General features: G+C 44.3%; 1 protein-coding gene across 1 annotated transcript in view; it reads right to left on the bottom strand.

Annotated features, from left to right (window-relative positions):
* The window catches only part of CWF19L2 (CWF19 like cell cycle control factor 2), a 1,214,198-nt gene that overhangs the window by 1,004,765 nt on the left and 187,221 nt on the right, over positions 1 to 22,212 (bottom strand). Inside the window, exon 5 of the mRNA XM_086935247.1 lies at positions 6,617 to 6,736. Within this exon, the coding sequence (XP_086791373.1) occupies positions 6,617 to 6,736 (120 nt within the window). The remainder of the gene's footprint in view (positions 1 to 6,616; positions 6,737 to 22,212) is intronic.

Below are 22,212 nucleotides of genomic sequence, written 5' to 3'. Positions count from 1 at the left end.
GGTGGTTGGGTGGGCATGGGTGGATTGGGGTGGTGGTGGTGGGTGTGTAAATCAACAGCAGCTGGAACTGCGCAAAACATGTATATTATGGTACTTATTTTGTACGGCTTTCTTTTTGCAGATAGCTTAGTTTGTCTCACTAAAAGTCGTGATAATAGTATCATAAGGAAATCTCTATTAAATAAATCTTCAAATGGCAAGAATAATAAATGTTTGGTTTCTGGTGAAGATTTGCCGATATGTAACTATCATTTTCGCTGATGGGTAGGGAAATTAGAATTTGCACTTTTAATGTTAACGGTCTTAATGATGGTAAGAAAAGAGGAATTCTCGGCAAAATTATATATTTGTTACTAATTGATATTCTTTGCCTCCAAGAAACTCATGTTTCTTGGGGGGAAAGAGATATATTAAAAAATCTGGGACTAGACCTTCTGATTTGCTCCAAACAAACAGGAATCAAAAGGGGAGTAGCTATACTTATGAGGCGGAATTTAGGCACTGTTCTTCGACGTCAGCTGATAAATGGGGTAGGTGGGCCTCGGCTGAAATTCTATTATCTTTAAATAAGATTATGATTTATTCTGTATACGGCCCTAACTTAGACGATTCAGAATTGTTTAATTCTTTAACCAGGAGCTAGCATTATGTAATATTCCCATTATTTTTAACGGAGATCTAAACATTCATTCGGAAGCTAGTTTTAATATTAGGAAAAATGAAAGTTATGTTGGTTCTAAACCACGGACGTTCAAGGCCTTAAGGTCTTTGGTAATAGATAATGGTCTCTTTGATGCTTGGCATACTTTACATTCTGCAGTTCCTGGGTATAGTTTTTTTTCTGCCCCACATAGGAAATGTGTCCGTCTCGATTATTTTTTTCTTTCCCACTTCTTCGCTGACAAATATATGATACAAATCCTTCCAAAATTATTGTCTGATCATAACCCTATTCTTCTTAGTTTTAACTTGCCATCTATTGGGCCGTCTCTGCAATCAACTTGGTCTTTCCAGAGGAACCTGTTACTACAACCAGATTATATACTCTTCATGTCGAATATTATTCAAGAGTTCTTCCAGACAAATAATGGATCCGCATCAATTCTGATAGTCTGGGATACATTTAAATCTATTATAAGAGGTGAATCTATAAAGTTTTTGAATTTTCAGCATAAACGCAATCGTGATAAATTTAAAAAAGATTGTGACTTGGTTCTAGAAGCAGAATTACGATTGGCAGAAAGCATTAAAAGTAATAAGAATGTTGAAGAATCTCAAATTGATTTATCCATTAAACGTAATCAAGTTTATTCCCATATGGCTGACCAGGTAGCATTACGCTATTCTCAATATCGTACAGAAAGCTATGAACTGAGTGAACAAACAGGGAAAGTTCTGGGCCAAAGACTTCGTCAGCGCGCAATGTCTAATGAGATTTTTAAAATCGTTGATATAAATGGAAATGCGAAAACTTCGAAAGGTGACATTGTGGTTGCATTTAATGAATTTTATAAAATATTGTATCACCAAGCTAACCAGCCATCCGATTTAGATATTAAACAATACCTTGACGCAATTCCTAGAACTGAATTATCGACTGAACAAAAAGAGATACTTAGCGCTCCAGTTATCTGGGAAGAAATAGAATCAGCCATAAAGTTAGAATTGATTATGATTTTTCAGTCTGCCTTTGCCAGCTATCCACCAGCATCATGGTCGTCTGCTACAATAATCATTTTTTTAAAAAAAGGTAAAAATAGTGAAGAGTTAGGCTCATTCAGACCCATTTCTCTAATTACGGCAGACAGCAAACTCTAAATAAAATGTATAATCTCTCCCGTCAGGGTGTTGTAGTCGCCAGGAGTCGTTTAAGTTAAATTTGGAACAGAGACGATTGAGTATAACATGGGATCGTGAAGAATGGTATGTGCATTTTGATTGGCGATCCAGGAGAGGGTCTAGAAGGAGATTGAAGTCCCAGACTACTATCAAGAGTTCATCTTGGGGAATGCCCTCAATGGATGTTGAGACAGATTCCCAGAATTCAGGGTCCTCAGTGTTCGGCCTGTAAATGTTTACCATGTGAATGGGATCCTCATCTCTCATTAAGTGTGCAACTAAAAATCTCCCATCATTGTCTTGAGTGTGTGAGATGATGGAAATGTTAGATTTTTTTTAACTAGGGTGATCACCCCCCTCTTCTTATGGACGTCCGGGGAGCATAGGGTGTACAAGATCTAATGATGTTTAATGAATTCAATATCTTCTTCTGACAGTTTTGTCTCTTTGAGTAGGATGATATCACATTTAGATTTTTCTAAATAATCAAAGACTTTTCTACGTTTTACTGGGTGATTAAGGCCTTTGACATTTAGGGAAACTAGATTAAGGCTTTCTGCCAGGGTTTTAGTCTGACTCACCTAAATGGTAGGGATCGCTAGGGGTGTGGTCAGCTCTGTGATAGGTGCGGTTGTGTAGGCGAAGATACCAAGGTAAGTCCCAGCAGAGGAATCTGCTACATGGCAGGAGTCCGGTTAAATGTAGGGTCTGTCTCATGATAGAAAACCTGAGGTTACCGTTTTTGGGACTGCGTATTGAATATGGCATGTACGATACTACTTTTGAATTTTGGACAGCGACTAACAAAAGAAAAAGTAAGAATAATAAGGAAACGACTAAAATGACATTTACCCCAAAAGCCCACTCTCTCCCTCCCTCCCCTCCGTCAGTGCCCTTGCTCCCCCCATACCTCCCACCCCTCCCATCCCACCCCCCTCTCCCAGACAACTCCAACTCAGGAGCTGTGCACGGCAGTACCGTCTAAAGGCAACACAGAAATATAAAGTAGGGTGGTGTTTCAACAGGAGAAACGTACTTAATAATTAACCCCATTTCGAGTGAGCGGTAACTTATACTGAAGCATATGTGATTCTTAGAACAAAGATGAAACTTAAGCACATCTTAAGCACAATTCAACACCTGAAACATAATGTCCACATAAGTGGTCTACGAGTGTATTTAAGCTTGTTGAATGAATCAACGTAATGGCCTATGTTGACTAATTAGCACTACATAGCCCTGGCTACACTAGTAAACTGCCCCAGTAGGGGGCCCATCACAATGTGTCATGTATCCAACTTTATGTTAAGTAGTCAATTTATGGCATGTAGCCACCTAGATTATTTGGCAACTTCTTGTAACTAAAAAATAGCATGTTGAGCACTCGGTCAAGAAAGAAATAAGAAAACAGCGATACCAGTGGAGCCCAAAGGTTCAGCAGTCAGTGGATAGTGGCATCTGGGTTGTCAGTTTTCAATTTATTGGATGAGCTGCTGGATAAGTCCATGTTCTGTGGAGTTGAGTCTTCTAGATGGAGTGCAAGATCTTGAGGACTTAAGATACGCCATGCTCTATGATCTTAAACTTTGACAGGCCAGCAAAGTAGAATTTAATATCTTTTGCCTTCAGTTTATCTCTTAGAGACAGGAATCCTTTCCTTGTTTCAACAGTCTCTTTGGAGCAGTCTTGAGTAAAGATTATGTGATGACCTTCCCAGGTGAAGTGATGGTTTTTCCTGGGGAATTGCCAGATGGCCTCAGCGTGTTGATAGCGGAGAGGCTTACAGATCAAGGGATGAGGGCCTTTCTTTCCCTGGGCAATGAATGTTGGTATCCTGTGTGCCCTGTCCAGTTCTAGACCGTGATGGGATTTAATCCCTGTGACCGTTTGGATCCCGGCTTCAAGGAAGGCCACGCAGGATTCCGCATCTTTTTCTGAGTCTTCTAGAACACCAAAGATGCGAACATTACTTCTTCTATTGTTCCTCTAATTCAGCATTCTGACGCTTGGGATCATTTGTTGCCCTCTGAAGATGCCTGGTTATTCTGGATGGTTGTGAGGTTTTGTCTTCTATGTCGCATATGCGTTCTGCTTCGTTAATGATCTTGTTCATAGAACTTATGTCCTCTCTGATTGCTGTGAGCTCCAGTTGCATAGTATCGGTATTATTTTTTGTTGATTTAGCTAAGTCGTGGACTTCCGCCAGCTTTTTAAGAATCATGTCCAACATGCTAGTCAGGTCTGATATGGCTTTGATTAGAGATTCAGACAATGTTGGTTCAGGTCTTACTTTCTGATTATTATTCTAAATGTCCCTGTCCGCCATCTTCCGCGGGTCCGGCAGGTTCAAAGAGGATGAGAGAAAGACAAGGTAATATAAGTTTGCTTCAAAGGGAATTGATAATGAGCACATGTTTACACGCTGTTGTGCTCATTTCTCCTTATTTTGCAGGTGATTTAATAGATTGGCTCCTTCTTAGCTGGTTGGTGGAAGGTTTTGTGTACCAGGACGCGAGGCGTGAGGATATGAGGTTTAGTGTTCTGTGAGGTAGGATGGCTGTATAAGCACCGACTGCCAATGATGGTGAGCACGCCTGCCAATGATGGTGAGCACGCTGCAGTTGGTAGGTGAGTGGTAGGTAAGTGAGCGTCAATCGTATGGATCGAGCTGTACAGGTGCTGTTGGTACTGTTGGGTAGATTGTAATCTGATGGAAGAGTAGAGATGCTGGCTCTTCACTTGTTTCTCTGGCTGCTACTCACAGGCGTTGAGGCACAGTATAGCGGTGAAAGAAGTTTCAGCTTGCCGCCATTAAACCCATGCAGAAAAAGGTTGGTAGGATGCAGGAGCAGATCTCAACCCTAAAATACCCTTGTGAGATTGAACAACCCAATTTATATTCAAAAGGTGCCTTATGGTAGCAATGGAGAAAGTCTCTGTCGCCAGGCAGAACAAGGGCTTCAAGCAGGGCTAGAGGTATAGCGTTGTCATTATGCTGCCATTTTGAGGAACACGATGCAAGGGCGCGTAAAAAGGACTTGCCCCAACGCTCCAGTTGTATTCACTTGGCAATCACTTAGTCACTTAATATTCAGTTGGCAATCAGTGTTGAATCTCATTGTTGAGGCAGGTAGGTTGTTGTTGCATCTCACATTAAGACTCTGTAGATGCAAGTAGATCGTGTTAGCAGTGTGGAAGTCTCTTCGCCGTCCCCACTTTCGTCACGGATCACAGGCACTCAGCGCTTCTCATGCCTCCCGCCTTGCACATCTCGCTGGTTTATTCCTAGTGCCGCCGCCATTATAGAGTCAGGCTGGCCGCTACAGAGCTGGTGCTTGCTGGGGCATGTTGTGGCGCTGGGATGCAGGCGAGAGGGTAGAAACAGAACACTCCGCCCAAATAACTGCCAGGGATCCTTGTAGAGGGCTCACTCCCTCGGATACAAGATACAAAGGAGCTCGCGCCGCCAGTACATCTACTTCTCCGCCATTTCAGGGTCAGGCAATCCGAGCAAGGTGAGCTCTGTTTCAGAATTCTGCATATGAGAGGCACCCACCTTAGGAATGTAAGGCTTGCGTGAAGTAAAGGGATCGCCCATCCTGAAAACGGGGTCCAAAGTGTGAAGATCGTGGGTTAATTAGTGCCGGGAGTCGTCGCCATTTTGGGGCTCCGCAGCGATCCGTTTTTCAGTGCTGAAATCAACTGCTTAAGGCGTCTGAGACACGGAATTCAGACATCGGGGTGTGCTAGAGGACCTGCGGTTTTGAAAACTGTGGTCCTGGGTTGGAGGGTGTAGATTTACCTCCTGGAAGTAGGTTAAGTTGCTCTCCTGTGTGCCGAGCGACTGATTCAGGCAGCCATTTCTAATGCCATCCAAGCCACATTTAATAACGTTGCCTTAATCTCCCTTCCTACTAGAGTTTCTGCATTGAGTGACCGGCAAGTTCAAGGGGGAAAGGACAAACATGAGCCTCCCCTCCCCTACGTCCCCCGGCACAGGCCTAAAACCCTGCAGAGCCCTCCTCCCTTTATACCCATAAGCTCACTATCCATTGAAGCCCACTTACGCAGTTCCACCATTGTGTTAAAAAAATGCTGAACCAACCATTGCATGGACTGGAAAGTAAACTATATGAAATCGGGTTGTCTAATGCTAGAACACAAAAGGAGCATTCAAGGTTTTTAAATTTCACTTCATAAAGTACAAAAATGATCTGGCTCCTTGAGTTAATGACATCTTTAAGTCTCAGTCTGATTTTTGTGGTCAACATTAACAATGGGATAATACTGGGTTGCAAAGTAGAAAAATAGATGGTTAAAGTAGATTTGGGTGTCCCAGCTATGTACAACACGATGTCGTTGGAATCCAGCCACTATTGTACATCTGTATTCTAGGATCAATAGATTTATGAGGACATCGTGTCAAGTGGTATTATGGAAATGGCTTTTCTTCTGTTACTTAAATATGCAGTAAATAGACTACCCTAATGAATAATTGCATGGCATGCAAAATACCGCTTTTCAAGAGCATCTGCCCAAGACAGCATCATCAGGCAACGACAGATAAAAAACTTCAAATACAGGAAATACCTGTGCTAAAAACTGAAAATGAACTGTCAACCACAGGAAATGAGACATTTAAGGCACAGTAATAGTTTGTTTAAATTTTAAAATCAAAGTTTGTGAGCGATACCTTCAACTTCTCTGCAGTAACACAGTCAAAGGTCTGACTATTGAAACCATATCACATCACATTAATTTAAACAAATTGCAATACCTGCTCGATAGCTTGCAATTTTTCCTGCTCCAGTTCTTTTTCCTTCTGTTTTTCAGCTCTCAGTGAGGCAACTGATGTAGTTTTCATTGACATGAAGTCTAATGTCATCCAGTCATCCCTCTGAAACAAAGTAAAGTGGATTTAGGCAACTGAAAATAACACTATATCAAACTAACAAGTTAATTATCTAAGGTAAAGCTATTTCTGGTGGTATTGAGCAGCTCCACATTGCTCTGCGTGACCTGGAAGGGATGTGGCTTCATATATAACATCACCTCTGCAAATCAACAACATTAGTTTCTTTGCGATATCCGTCTGAGCTATCGCACATGAGATCTTATTAATCAGTTCTGACTGCAAAAAAGATGGACAAAAGAAGCCTACTCCACAGAACAAGGAAGAGTGAGGGTCGGTGAGGAACCTGGGGTTAGATCCACCAGAAAGAGCATATCCTAAGGTGAGTAACTTGGTGTTCTGATGGATACTTCAAACCGCAGCTCCATCACCTTGTAAACAGGTACCAAAGCAGTACCTCACCAGGTGGTGGTTTTATGTAATGACCAAGAAAGAAGTCATTCAAGACTGAACGGGTCAGTCAAGCCTTGCTATCCAAATAGTAGTGTTTCTTGAACGTGTGAACTGACTCCCACATAGCAGCCTTGGAGACTGGCTCGCCAGCGCAGTAGTGCAGCCTTGGCTCTGGTGGAATGAACCCACAGGCTTTCTAGGGGCTGTTTCTTGGCTAATCCATAGCAGATCTTAACACAATACATTTAGAGACAACCCATTTTTGCTTCACTTTGCCCATCTTAGTCCCAAAGCACCCCACAAACAACTGACGATCCACCTATAGCTCTTAGTGCAATCAATATAAAAGCTTAATGCTTGGCTTAAGCAGGGGGCCACACAATGGAGTCTTTTTCCACCTTTGATGGATGAGGTGAAGAAAAGAATACGGGCAAGGTGGCAGAATGTCCGGCATGAAAAGGCATCACAACTTTTGGTAGGCACGCCGCCTTAGTCCTTAGCACTAATATGATACGTGCCTTCTAGACCGAGAGTGTCTTCACAATTAACTCATATGAGTGGCTGACATGATTGATAGAAGGAACACTATCTCCAGGGTTATTGACCTTCGAGGGCAGTTGTACACTGCCTCAATTTGGGTGCACATCAGTAATGTGAGAAACAAACTCAGGTCCCACTGAGGCGTGACAAAGGGTTTTGGCAAGGACATTTAGGTTAGTTCTTTAAGAAAACGCAGCAAAACAGATGATTTACAAATAGATGGCTGATCTGGCAAACATACATAGGCTGATAGGGCCTACAAACAACATTTAACAAGCTGTACAGGTTTGGCACAGGTCCCTACACTGCTGCTGTGGCGGAAGGTCCTCCTGAAGTGGCAGCAGAATTGGAGGTCTGATGCTCATGGCCAGACGTTCTGTTTATCACACTCTTCTGGCCCAATCTGGGACTACTAAAATGGCTTGCGCCCGATCGTTCTTGATTTTCTTCAGAATTTTGGTGAGAGAGATACAGGAGCTCGAGCTTCATGTCAGCTGAGAGGCACCTCTGGAGGAAAACCTCCTTCAGAACTCCAACCTGCAAAAGTTTGGACACTACATTCTTGCATGGGTCAAAGACAGATCCACAGTTCTATGCATTGCTGGAAGACATCTTACACCAACTCTAAGGTTCTAATCATGATCCGTGAAGCAACAATGACTGAGTTTGTTCACCCTGGCATTTAAAAGATTCTGCAGAGTAATGTGCATTCAGGGAAATGCCAGTTCCAGAGGCTTAGAGCTTGTTGCAGAACCACTTGACAGTGGTGTTGTCCATGAAGACCTGCACCCGTTCCCCTTTAAAAGTTAGATGGAAGGCTTTTAATGCCAAACGATCCACTCACAACTCCAACAGATTGATGTGGAGACTGGTTTCCACCACATACACGATTTCTCTGATTTCTATTTTTTCCAGATGAGTTTCTCAACCCAGCAACAATGCATCCTTCATGACAGATAGCCCTGGGTAGGAGTGAGGGGTCTACTACTTGCCTAACTGCAGTTGATCATAGTCTCCAATGACACTTGAACAGTATCTGGCAGGTATCCCTGGTGCTGAGCCCACATAAAATTTAGATCCCACTTTGAAGCCCACATGTGACACCTGGTATGTTCCACCAGCAAGATGTTGGAGACCCTCACTGAGGCTCATGGCAAAGAATAAAACACTGAGATCACAGCCTGAATGTCCTGGACTCCTTGAGGTAGAAGGGCCAGAATAGGATGCAAAGCAAACACAAGGAGATGATGGAGAGCTCTGAAACTTTTCAGACACTCACCCCCAGTCACTGATCTGGGTTGAATCCATCATCGTCCTTTAGCTCACTTCGCCACCCCAGTTCAGACTCAGCTATATGCAAATCAGTATTGACCCTGTTCCTTATGGGAACAGTCCAGCCCGAACTGCCAAGCCAGGACTTCCCTGGACCGGAAACAAGCATCCTGGGAACCGTTTCTGGGGTAACACCCTCATCAGCCAGGCTAGCTCGAATCCAATGGCAAAGTCAGCAAGGGGCCCACATCTGGACATACCCTGCCAACTTAGGGCAAACAAAGCAAACACATGAAGATGATGGACCGAGCGCTGAAACCTTTCAGACAGTCACCCCCCTTCATAGATCTGGCTTATGTTATGTTATATAAATTTAGAACAGCTACCCTGTGGGGTTTCCCGGCCCCCGACAGGTAGGGAAAAGAAGAACAAGCAGGGAGTTACTGATAAAATAACCACTTCTTCACTTGTCTACGGAAACTACTAAGGACAATTTCCTCTGGTATGAAGAGAGTTCCACAGGGAGGGCCCCAAAAAAGAAAAGGACCTACCGCCCATCCTGGTAAGTTTAATTCTGGGGATAACAAATTTAGACTGTCTAGCAGAACGCAAAAGACGAGGAGGTGTGTACAGCTGGATTGAAAGTATTTTGGGGCTGTTCCAGATTTAATTTTAAACATGAAGCTCAAGGCTTTAAATTTAATACGGTTCTCCACTTTAAGCCAGTGTAGTTTGCGAAGAGAGTCGGTAGCGGACACCATCCGGGGTACCTGACACAGCAGCCTAGCAGCTGCGTTTTGCACCACCTGCAGCCTTTATATTATAGTTTTATTAGAGCTCAAGTATAGAAAGTTGCCGTAGTCAAGCATAGACGTAATCAATGCCTGAACGGCAGTACATTGAACAGAGAGGGGTATCATCCACAACATTTTCTTCAACCATCTCAGAATGGTAAAGCAGGTTGCAGCCACCCTAGTGATTCGTTGTTTCATTCACAGGTGGTCGTCGATGATGATGATGCCCAGATTGCAAACTTGATGTACCGGCTTTGGTAGAGTGAGTCCATCATCGTTCTCTAGCTCACTTCGCCACCCCAGTTCAGACCCAGCTGCATGTAAATCAGTCTTGACACTGTGCCTCATGGGAACAGTCACACCCCGAACGGCTAAGCAAGGTCTTCCCTGGACCAGATACAAGCATCCTGGGACCAGTTTATGGGTAACACCCCTCATCAGACATGGCTAGCTTGAATCCATTGGCAAAGTGAGCAAGGGACCAACGTCCCGGGGTGGCGACATGAGCTAAAGAATGATGATGTATTCAACCCAGATCTGTGACCGGGGGTGAGTGTCTGAAAAGTTTCAGTGTTCCGTCCATCATCCCCTTCTGTTTGCAGAATAGGACACAGGCCTCCGTCTATTTCCAGAAGTAAAAACCTGTTCAGATTTCTGACACCCTCACCATTTCTGTGTCCCCTTTGTCCAAGAGAGCCTGAACTTACTTTGGTACAATAGACAAGTGGTCCTCCGGAAGCCACTGTGGTGTAGGTGGCATGTTTGGAGAGGTGGATCAGAAGGGTTAGGCGTAACCATCCTGGTTGATTTGAAGCACCCTTCTGTCCGATATGATGCTTTGCCACTTGCGGAGAAAATAACTTAAGCAGCCTCTAAAGGGTGATGCTGAGGAAAAACTAAAAGATTATTGCAGGGGGGGTAGGAGTGTGGGGGGAGAAGGGGGTGACAGTGTAGTGCATTGCCCCTGAGAGCCTTGATGCTGTCAGCTGGATTCCCAAACTCTGCCCCAAAAGAGATAGGAGATCTGTTGCTGAAACAGGTTTTGGATTTGCCTTTGCATGCCCCTTTCAAAGCATCGAAAAGTGCAGTATTGTTGGGGAAACTGCAGCACAGGTGCTGAAAGGTTGAAGGAGCCATCTTTAGCCTTAGGCTCTTTTAAGCGCTTCAGGGCAGAGTCTACCTTGTCTCTGAAGAGATGGGTGCCATTGAATGTTATGTCCTCAAAATATGCTTGAACATCACTAGAGAACCCCAATGGCAAACATATATGTGTGGAGCCGGAGAACAGTGCTGGTATTGATTGACCTACCCAAACAGTCAGTAGTGCCTAGACAGGACGTAATGATGCTCTTCACTGTGCCTTGACTATCTTGTTGGATCTGTAGCAATGACTCAGAGGTCATCAGGGAACACGGGCAAGATGTTGCTTACCATGTCCTACAACGTGCGAGAGTAAACGCTCCAGGCGGCAACTTGAATTCACGTATCTGAGGGCAAAGTTGGCAGGCAAAAACATCCTTTTCCTAAAGGCTTCAATGAATGTTTGGTTTAACCTGCTAGTAGAGGCTTATTCCACAAGACTTTCTGGCATGGAATGCTCAGGAAGACAGGTCCCACAGAGCTAGTCTGTCTCTGAGGATTCGTAGGCTGAGAAAGAGGGAAGACCTTGTTTTGCCCCAGAACCCAGTAAGGTTCCCGTGTGGGCTCTAAGAATGTCTGCCCTCGCAGCTGGATTTCTGCAAGGACATTCATTTTGACCTTTACTGAAGGTCAATGACGTCTACCGCCCTTCTGATCGTCCGGAATGGGGTCGCGAGGCACAGTCTCTGTTGGAGACAGATTAACTGGCAGTAATCTGACTTAAGGCCTCCTGGGATCCCTGGGACCTGGAGGAGCGCCAGACGGATAGCAAACATTTGAAAAATAGCCTCTTTAAGACTTGTATCTTTTGCAGCATCCTTAATGGCCCAAGGAATCGGGTGGAATGGGGTCTAGCTGGGGAATCTGTTCCGTGGTAGGAGATCGGGACCAAGACCATGAGGTACCCCGATGTCCATGCAATTACTCTTGACAAGAGTGGCAGGAATAAGGAAAGTCATATTTCGACTTTTTAGGTTTCTTTTTTTACTTTTACTGAGGATTTGAAGTGGGACGAAAAACTTTTTTGAGAATGGCCTAGGGAGCGAGAACATGTCCGGTCCTCAATAGAGACCTGGCCATACAAGCTTTTCTGCATTGTTTCGTGACATACAGTTTGACCTCATGATCTCAGATGGCCTTCGGGTTAATCTGAGTGCAGTTGTCACATGATATTGAGCTAAGCAAGGAGCTGAAATCCCCTAGACCAACCTTTTGGGGGTTTGGTACCGACAACTGTTTGTGGCAATCCTTGCCGGGTTTAAACTATCATTTTTTTGGGGGGGGAGAGGGATGTGGAGGGGAATGTCCCTTGCACGCTGAAGAATTTGGTTTAGGAAACGGTTTCAAGTGACAGAAATTAGGGAGCAAGCTCTGGAACAGCATCAGAAATGCAGAAAGGAAGGAACTGACACAGGCATGCGTAGGTGGTGGCTATATGTCCCCCTTACATCACTTCCGGGTTAGGATGGAATAAACGCGGGGTGACAACGCCACCTATTTGTGCGCAAGAGAATTGCTGGGGAATAAAAAATCTCAGAATGTGGTGAGAGAGGCACTCACATGGTGAGGAATCTGTGGTTAGAAGTATCGATCACAATTCCATTTCTTTATTACAAAAAAGAGTTGATTCACACTTGAAATTTACAAACATGGATAATCTTAACAGTAACAGTAAGCTTATTAAGCATTAATATGCATGCATATAAATGTACAGGTTTATAGATGATATCTTCACAATTTGGAAAGATAGTGAAAGAAAGACAGGTGAATTTGTGGACCAGATCAACAGGCAATGTCAAAATTGAGGAAGGCCGTATAACAATGTATTGTTTAGAAAACCAACAATGAGAGCCACATATAATGGCAGTAGTACAGATGCTTACAGGTAGGAACAAACAGTCATGCTCAGGAATTTCACAGAGCAGGGGTACCCAAACTGGGTTTTAAAAAAGAAAGGCAGCAATGAGTACTGTAGGGGAAACATTTCTGTGTGGTCCAAGCAGGACTGAAAATGTAGAGGAGGTACAAGACATTAAATGTATTACAACCTTCAACAGTAAAGATAGGGAAAGCAGAAGAGTGATACCTTAACATTGGGATTATCTATGCTCTGACCTGCACATTAAGTAAGGAGATACCATTGTACCCTAAAATAACATACATGAGAAGGGAGCTCGAGAAGCAAACTAGTCTAAAGTACACTAAGAAGGAAGAGTGACAAAGGAAATAGAAATCTATGTTACTTTTCGTTTGTGAGAGGTGTAATATCTTCCCATTACAAAAGCACTGTTTAAGTGTAAAATGCACTTTACATGAATTAAAAAAATTACATAAAGACTGTCAGGAAATTCATAAGATACTGTTCAGACCAAAAGGTCTATGAACTAGTAAGCCCCTGTGACAAGAAAACCACACAAGCACCATGCGCCCTGGAAATGAAGCATATTGGAACCATGCAGGCCCGAAACATGCTGATAAACATCATCCAGTAGCACACCATTACCATGAGTGTTATACAGAAAGGATAGGCCGGATAAGATACTTTGGTGAGAACAGGGTATTGGTGAACCAACATGGGGGTAATTGGGATTCAACTCTAAGAAGACCTGAATCAAAGTACATATTGGATTCAAAAACTAAGCAGCCAGTAGGGCCTAATGTGGAACACAATATGAAAGTACATTTCTAGAGGCTCGTATATGTGTATGCTTCCTCTAGACAATGTAAAGTAGAGTGAAATTTGAAAGGAGAATTGCACATCCACAAAAGGGCTTAGCCCACCTGTGCAAGCCCTGAGATAGATTGAATGTCAAATGTATAAATTTGTGATATCTTAACAGTAACCCCACCTTCGAGTTACAACTATTCCTGGATTGACTTTAGTAACCACTTGCCAATACATGAATTAGAAACCCACAGGGGCAAGAGGAGGTCCATTGAGCCAGTAATAAATGGCCCAAATATGTCGGAGAGTTCAAGTATCAGAGAATGGCAATTTGATCCATTTAAACTCTATGTTTTGTTGATAAAAGAAATGAAGGAAATACAAGTGTACATTTATAGTAATGCAATCTGTTGCTGTACATGTCTACAATTCAAAGATCTCAGTGGATTTGGATACATTTGGGCTACAGTGAAATATACAAAGAGATTAAGACTGTGCAATTTTTAGCTGTCAGGACTTTAGGAAAAACAAATGAAGGATTTTATCTATGATTATGCTTGTTACAGAATGGTACTTTATGTGTAGTAATTGGAAGGTTTTCACAGCACAACTTGCAGAAGGTCGTAAGGCTGAAACGTGTTGCTGTGGATACATTTTTGAGGCATTAATTCACTGGCACCAGCAAACTCGGAGTGCATTTGTTTAGAGGTTCCGCTGATGCGGAATGAGACGTAGTTTAAAACGGATCCAGGGCAGCTGGCTCTCTGAAATGCACCACCCCTGGGAAGGACAGATGGGTGAGCTACTAGTGAATGAATGAATGAATGAATGAATGAATTTTTTATATATATATATATATATATATATATATATATATATATATATATATATATATATATATAATGTTTTTCATTGAAAAAAACATAGGTTTCAGGGACATTATAGTTAGAAATTAGCATTTAAAAAAACCTTAGAAATTCACTGAAAAAAACATAGGTTTCAGGGACGTTATAGTTATTTGAAGATTTCACTCAGACAAAACCATATAAATTCAGCAGTTATATTTAGTAGACCTAACTATAACTTTCCCCCCGCAATGCACTGCTGATGATATCACATATTGAATCACTCACGACATGCTCAGTGACATCACTGATGACATCACTGATGATATCTCAAAATATGTTTTTTTCAGTGAATTTCTAAGGTTTTTTAAATGCTAATTTCTAACTATGCCTACAAAGGTAGGACATGTGAAGAAAGAGGAAGAAAAGCGCAGAAAGAAGCAAGACAAATACAGAAAGAGGCAACAGAAGTCTGGAAAGAAGAAGAAAAAAGCAAGAAGAAGAAGAGATGTGTAAAAAGAACCATAGAGGAGCAGAAAGTCCTCCTGTGCCCACAACTTCTTGCTGATGGGTACTGGTGGTAACTGACTGACTGACTGACTGACTAACTAACTAACAAGGTCTAGAGCCAGTGCCAGGCTAAAAGACACTTAGAATACAGTGAGAACACCTACATACACCAAGGAACACCAGGCGTTGGGGTACCCCTTGATTAGCATGACCTCCTCTGTATTTGCCACAAGTTAATACCTAGGTCATTGCATGAGTAGTGACTGGATGATTAGAGTGCTACAAGGAGAGTGCATGGAGATTTTAGGAGTGCTTGGGCTTTGGCGCAGTGATTGGATAAGCACATAAGATTGGCTGGGTGATTGGAGGACTGCATAGGTAGCACCAGGGAGATTACTGAACTGCATATGCAGTCCTCAATGGATTGCAGCAGTGCATGCATTAGTGACAGGATCATTGCATGAGTACATGGGTAGTGACTGGATGGTTAGAGTGCTGCAAGGGCAGAGCATGGTGATTTTATAAATGCTTGGGTTCTGGCGGAGTGATTGGATAAGTACATAGTGCTGGCTTGGTGATTGGAGGAGTGCATGGGTAGTGACAGAGGGATTTCTGGGGTGCATGGGTACTACCGGGATAATTAGAGGAGTGAATCAGTAGTGTGTAGGTGGTTTGAGGTCTGCATGGGAAGTGCTTAGGGGATTGTAGCAGTGCATGGATTAGTGCCTGAGCCATTCCATGAGTACATGGGTAATGACTGGAAGATTAGAGTACTGCAAGGAGAGTGCAAGGTGAATTAATAAGTGCTTGGGTTTTGGTGGAGTGATTGGATAAGTACATGGTGCTGGTTGGGTGATTGAAGGAGTGCATGGGTACTGACAGGGCGATGGCTAGACTGCTAGACTGAATGGGTAGTGCTCAGGGTATTGTGTTATTGCATGGGTCATTGCATGAGTGCATGGTTACTGACTTGGATGATTAGAGTACTGGATGATTAGAGTACTGCAAGGAAAGCTCATGGTGAATTTATAAGAGCTTGGGGTTTGGCTGAGTGATTGGATAAACACTCACATGTCACACACATCAGTCCCGTCCCCTCCCTTCAACACTGTGCAAAGCGCCCCCTGGCAGGTTTTAAGTTGAGGGATTAATTTGCCTTGAATCCTGAAGGTCCCTGGGGGCCAACTAGCCCACCAGGTACCTCCAGTAAGCACCACAGAGCTGCATTGCTGAGAGGTGATCCAAGGCCACGTCCCTTTTTACACCTCTCTGCAACGCAGCTCTGTGGCGCTTACTGGAGGTACCTGGTGGGCTGGTTGGACCCAAGGGCCCCTCAGTATTCAAGGGGACTTAATCCCCCAACTTACAACGCACCAGAAGGCCTGTTTGCAAATTGTTGTGAAGGGAGGGGGTGGGGCCTGATGTGACAAGTGTGCAAACGTGCCCCGTGGCACGTTTTAAGTTGGGGGACTAAGTCCCCTTGAATTCTGAGGGTCCCTGGGGCCCAACTAGCCCACCAGGTACATACTGTAAGCACCACAGAGCTGCGTTGCAGTGAGGTGGTCCGTGGCCACGCACCTTTTTTCACCTCTCTACAACACAACTCTATTGTGCTTACTTAAGGTACCTGGTGGACTAGTCTTTTTTTTATTTTTTTTATTTTATTGGATGAGGGGCTGTGTGGCCCCCCTTCCTTTCCTTTTTTGGGCCCCAAGGACCCCATCCCCAAGGCCTGACACATATTTGTAAATTTTATTTTTTTAAACAGAAGGGGGCCGCGCAACCCCCCTCCCGAGGCCATTTTCGGCCCCAGGGACGCCATCCCCAGGGGCAGGGCCTGTATTTCTATATTTCATTTTTATATTTGAAAGGGGAGGTAAGTGTGGCCCCCTCCTCAGGCCAATTATGGCCCCGGGGACCCCATCCCCTGGGGCAGGCCTGCCTTTTATTTTTTTAATTTTAGGTGATGGGGCCACGTGGCCCACCTCTGGGGCCACTTCTGACCCCGGGGACCCAATCCCCCGAGGGTAGCCCTATCAGTTGCGGACCGTGGTGGGACTCCAATTCCCCCATGCTCCCACCGGCTCCCCGACTCCTGTGGGAGCCAGCATTGCTTTTCCACATGGGGAGCTACTGACATGCAGCTCCCCATGTGGAAAAGCAATCTGCTTTAGATTTTGGAAGAGAGAGCAGGTTTCCCTGCTCTAACTTCCAAAAACCAAAGCAAGTTTGCTATGACAGTCCCGCCCTGCCATAGCAAACAGCAGTGTCCCAGGGTTGGGCACCCCGTGACAATGCAGGAGCCGCCCCTGGGGATGGTGGTCCCCAGGACCATCAAGGGCTCCAGGAGGGGTGCCGGGTCCTCCCCCTCCCTGCGAGTGCAAAGCCCTGGGGAGGTGGTGGTCCATGGGGCTCGGGGTCTGTAACGGACCCCTGCATTTGCATCATTAGTGCCCCGGGAGGTGGCGGTCCCCGGGGCATGTGGGAGGGCTCAAGCCCCCCCCACAGGTTTATTTTAATTTTTAAAAAAACAAGACCCAGGGGTGGCGGTCCCCGGGGCTGCCATGTGCCCCACGCAAATATTTTAGAAAAGCCCCAGGGGGTGGCGGTTCATGTTGATGATTCTGACTGCTTACAGGTTGTATACTTTTTATCAGTACTTAATGACTAACTTAAGACAGTTGGTCTCAGCAGCGACCCACAAAGCAGACTTTCAGGATTAAGTGTTGAGGAGCCACTCCATTTGGCTTGGATGGACCATTTGTTGGTCCCATTCAGGTTTTAGCTTTAAGTATAAAAGTTTACCTCGCACAAAAATCACAGGAGTAAAGAGGAACTGGAACAGGGTCACTGCGAATTCCTTAGGCCTGGACCTCAAAGAAACTCTACCACATTTAGCAGGCCTCCCCGACAGCGATGCCTCTCGCTTTAACATCTTGCAGACATCTGCTCTTGACACAGTGGCTCTACTAAGGTAATTTACTTCCGCTAGGTCCTCCGCTAGACTCGTCTGCAAACTCCAAACTGGCCAAAATGCCGCAGCCAGAATCTTACTCGACATCCCACGACATGACTACATAACCTAACACCTCCGAGACCTCTACCGGCTCCCCTTCGAAAGATGAAAAACCTTCAAACTGCTCCCCCATGCCTACAAAGCTCTCCACGACACCGGACCCCAATACCTCAATGACCGAATCTCCTTCCACGCCAACAAAAGAAACCTCCGCTCAGCCGACCTCACCTTAGCCACCATCCCAGTGTCTACAGGACCAGAGCAGGGGGAAGATCCTTCTCCTAACTCGCAGACAAGACATGGAACAAACTCCCCCTGCACCTCCACCTCCGACGAAGCCTGACATTGCACCAATTCAGAAAGGACCTCAAGACTTGGCTCTTCGAGTAACCCCGACTAAGCTGTCCACTCCCCCTCCCTCAGCACCTTGAGACCCTCACCGGTGAGTATTGCACTTTACAAAAGCCTGATTGATTGATTGATTCACCCCTTGTTCCCCTTGGTTCTCGGATGAACTTAGAGAGGAAAAAAGCAGCTGCAAAAGGAAGGAACGTGAGTGGAGAAAGTACTATCTGCCTGCGGCTAAAAGTGCCTACAAAGAGGCACTGAAGAAGTTCTACAAGCTCTTCAGATGTAAGAGGACGGAAAATTAACTAAATGTATTGAGAATGCAGAAAACTCTTCCAAAGAAATTTTTAGCATTGTTAAATCCTTCACTCACCCTACAGCATTGGCAAGTTATTTCCACCCCTCCCAGACCCTGTGCTCTAACTAGTCAAAATTATTTGAGGATAAAATACTTAAACTGTATTCGTCATTTAAGCCTGTGGCAGATTCCTTCAGATACAAGAACCATTTAAACTATTATAGTAGATCTCAAGTTTTCTCAGAATTTCTCCCTGTCCCAGCAGAGAAGACACTGACTAAACTCATGAAATGTAAATTGGGTTCCCAGTGAGATTGTTCAGGTCTCTGGCCTTACAGCTTAATCCTGCATTTAACCAAATTTGGAACATGTACATGCTTTGGTTACCTCCCAACTAACTATGCCACCTGTCTCTACCTGGGGTTGCCAGGATATTTGACCCATGCGCTACAGACGGTGCAGAATGCGGCTGCAAGACTAACCCGTAGGGTCCCTTTTTGCCAGCACATTTCCTCACATCGGAGACCGCTCCACTGGCTGCCAGTGACCAGGAGGATTGACTTTAAAACATTCACCCTGGCTTTTCGAGGTCAAGGCTCATTCCATATCATCAGGAGTGAATATTGAGATCCAACCAGCAGCGCCTTTTCAGTGTCTCCCATTTCGCAGAAATGCAACAAGGAGGCAGGTCCTACACAGTTAGGATGTCCAAGCTGTGGAACTCCTTGCCCAGCCACCTGTGCTGTTTGGATATGGATTAGGAATTCAGAAAGGCACTAAAAACCTGGCTTTTTAGGCAGGGGCAGTAGTATCTGGAGCTTCTCAGTTTCTGCAGTCTGCCAGCGCCGAGACACCTCTTCGGAGGTAGTTGTGCGCTTTAAAAGTGGCCATTGATTGCTTGATAGTAGGTTTTGAGAGGGCTAATGTCCTAGGACTATATTGTCCCTTTGGATCTTTACCAATCTTCCCTTGACTATGGGTAGGACGGCTTTCAGGGCCAGACTGATCACCCCAACTACAAAAGCATGTTGAGATAACTCTCTGCTCGAGTCCAGAAGCCCCTGATCATCTACACTCTCAGATGGCTTTCTCAACCAAGTAATGATGCAGGTGGGGAAGGAATGGTGGCATGCCAATTGAGAGGTTTGTGCTCGTTTGTCACCTTAAGGGGTCCCAAATTGTTTTGTCAGAGTTGTAGAGGAAACCTTGGTGCTGGGCCTTAGGTTACACTGCAAGGGCCATCTGGTGTATGGAATAAGGAGGATGAATGAGGGCAGAAGCCCAAGAATGCTCAGAACTATTCATAAAGAGACCCAGAAATGAGCAAGAAACATTGGTATAATATCCTTAATCTCCGAACTCATTGTGGTGATGGAAAGGCCTTGCACGCTACTGTATCCAGGATAGCCTAGGATAACAAGGGAATGAATGAATTAAATTACTTGTAGAGGGCTAACAGCGACTCAAAAGAGTGTCCCGACACTACAACATAAAAAACATGAGGGAGTAGATGAAAGATGACTGGCTAAAGAGATACGTTTTCAAGGATTTACAAAAGGCAGCTTCTCTTTCTAAGCTCCTGAGGTGCACTGGAAGGAAATTCCATATTTTGACTAAGCGTACCAGGAAAGAAGCACCACCGCATAAAGATTTTTTTAAACAAGAGGCCAGTATCAAATGAGCTTTACTAGACCTTAGGCTTCTAATTGGCTGGTACTCCTTAATTTGTCTATTCAGGTAATGGGGGGCGGTGTTATGCAAGGCCGGATGTACCAGAGAATCCTCCGCATCAGTCTGAGGTGGGACTTTGGCTCACTGATGGAACATTTAAGGAGCTCAAGAGCTCGGCCATTGCCCACAGGTAGTTTCAAACCTACTTTGGTTTGTCCACCTTGAGCAGCAGTCATCGTGGTCCTGGAATACATCTGTTTGCAACTGCTGAAGATGAACTACCACTACTGGCATCACTTTAGTGAACACCTAAAGGCCCGTGATAAGGCCGAAGGATAGCAGGCAAAGTTTTAAGTGATAGCGCCTAGAGACCCTCACGAGTGATTTGCCAAGCTTTACAAATCATGGATTTATTTAACGACACTATGGAGTTCCCTGGATCCAAAGCAGAGATGCTCTAAGAAAGAGTGAGCATTTTGTATTTGTTCATCTTAAGAAAAGCATTCATTAGCTGCAAGTATAGCAAAAGCCTTTGGACTTCGGCACAAATAGCACCCCTCACCTCTCTTCGAGTCTGGCACCTGTTTGATGGCGCCTTTGGCCACCAGGAGATGGAGTTCTTACATAAAAATAGAGGCATGATCTCTATGCACGGGAGTAATAGGAGGTGGGTACAAAATGAATGCAGGCCTGCCCCTTTGAATCATTTGCAATAAAACATCTGTTTGACATCACGGTTTTCCAACTGGAGAGAAACTATGGTATCCTGACCACAACCGGCTGGGTATGGGTCTAGGAAGGTCAATCCGGTCAGCTCCGGAACCGCTGCAGTAGAGAAGGAGGAGGAGGAGTTAGAGGAGCGCTGTCCCTGCTGGTGTGAATGATTTCAGCTGATGTTTCCTTATTGCTAGTGTTGTAGACCCACAACTCGTGTGTTATACGAGTGTTGCGATTTATTATCAAACAGTTGTAAAAATTAAGAGCATGCTGAATTTTCATACACAAGGATCCATAGCACAAAAGACTGTATATTCAAATTATACCAGCCTATCCCTTTGCCTCTAAATTCCTCTGATTTCTTTACACCATAATACAAGTGTTCTTACCCCCCATTGTCCGTCTGTTAATGGCCAACCCCATCCCTGAGGCTGTGAGTCAATTAGCACAAGGGCAAAGTTGAGCTCTGGCAAAGCTCCTTAGAGATAAAAATGTTCTCAGGCATCGATAAGTTTTGCTTGCAAGTGACTATTGGAGAATTGTATTAATAACAGACACAGGAACCAAATCACAAGGGAGTAAACATGGGAGTTGTGTGGATAAATGTTGAAAACTAGACTAATATTACATACCAACGATCTACTAATTCCCATTTTAAAAATACTTGCTTGGTCCTCTGAAGCTTCAAAAACAGCAAGTATACAGGAGAAGGGAAACCCTCTGCTTTATGCAAGAGAACTTGTGGAGAACACAAGGGAGATATTTTCCCTTCCTCTGTTGTGTGTGTGTCTTCAAGGACCTGAATCCAATACTAGGAGAACTAGTTTCCTTGCTTGATATGAATTGACATTTGTATGTACCTGCATTAGAAATACTGCCTCTTGGAGAAATGGGTTTCTAGACTCTAGTATATGAGGGTTTTGTTAAAACTGACTTTCCATTCATCCAAGCTCTTCTTTTAAGATGGACACTTCATCAATTTGAGCTGAAGTTCCAACTACCTCAGATTCTGGTTACTGCAAACTACCTGCATCATGATTGGTCGTCAGGCATCATATGCCGAGTCTGTCACTGGATCTGATTTGGACTGTAAACATTCATCAAATCATAAGTACAAGTATCCATTTCCGATGGAGAGGTCCACCAAAGGACTGAGCTTCTGGATAATACAGTCTTACTTTGTGTTTTTTTTATGGACAACTGTACATATTCTGTTAGAACATACCAAATCTCTTTCCATTTCGTTTTCATC

Source organism: Lissotriton vulgaris, chromosome 8, assembly GCF_964263255.1.
Source record: "Lissotriton vulgaris chromosome 8, aLisVul1.2, whole genome shotgun sequence".
Taxonomy (NCBI): domain Eukaryota; kingdom Metazoa; phylum Chordata; class Amphibia; order Caudata; family Salamandridae; genus Lissotriton; species Lissotriton vulgaris.
This window is presented reverse-complemented; position numbering and strand designations above follow the sequence as displayed.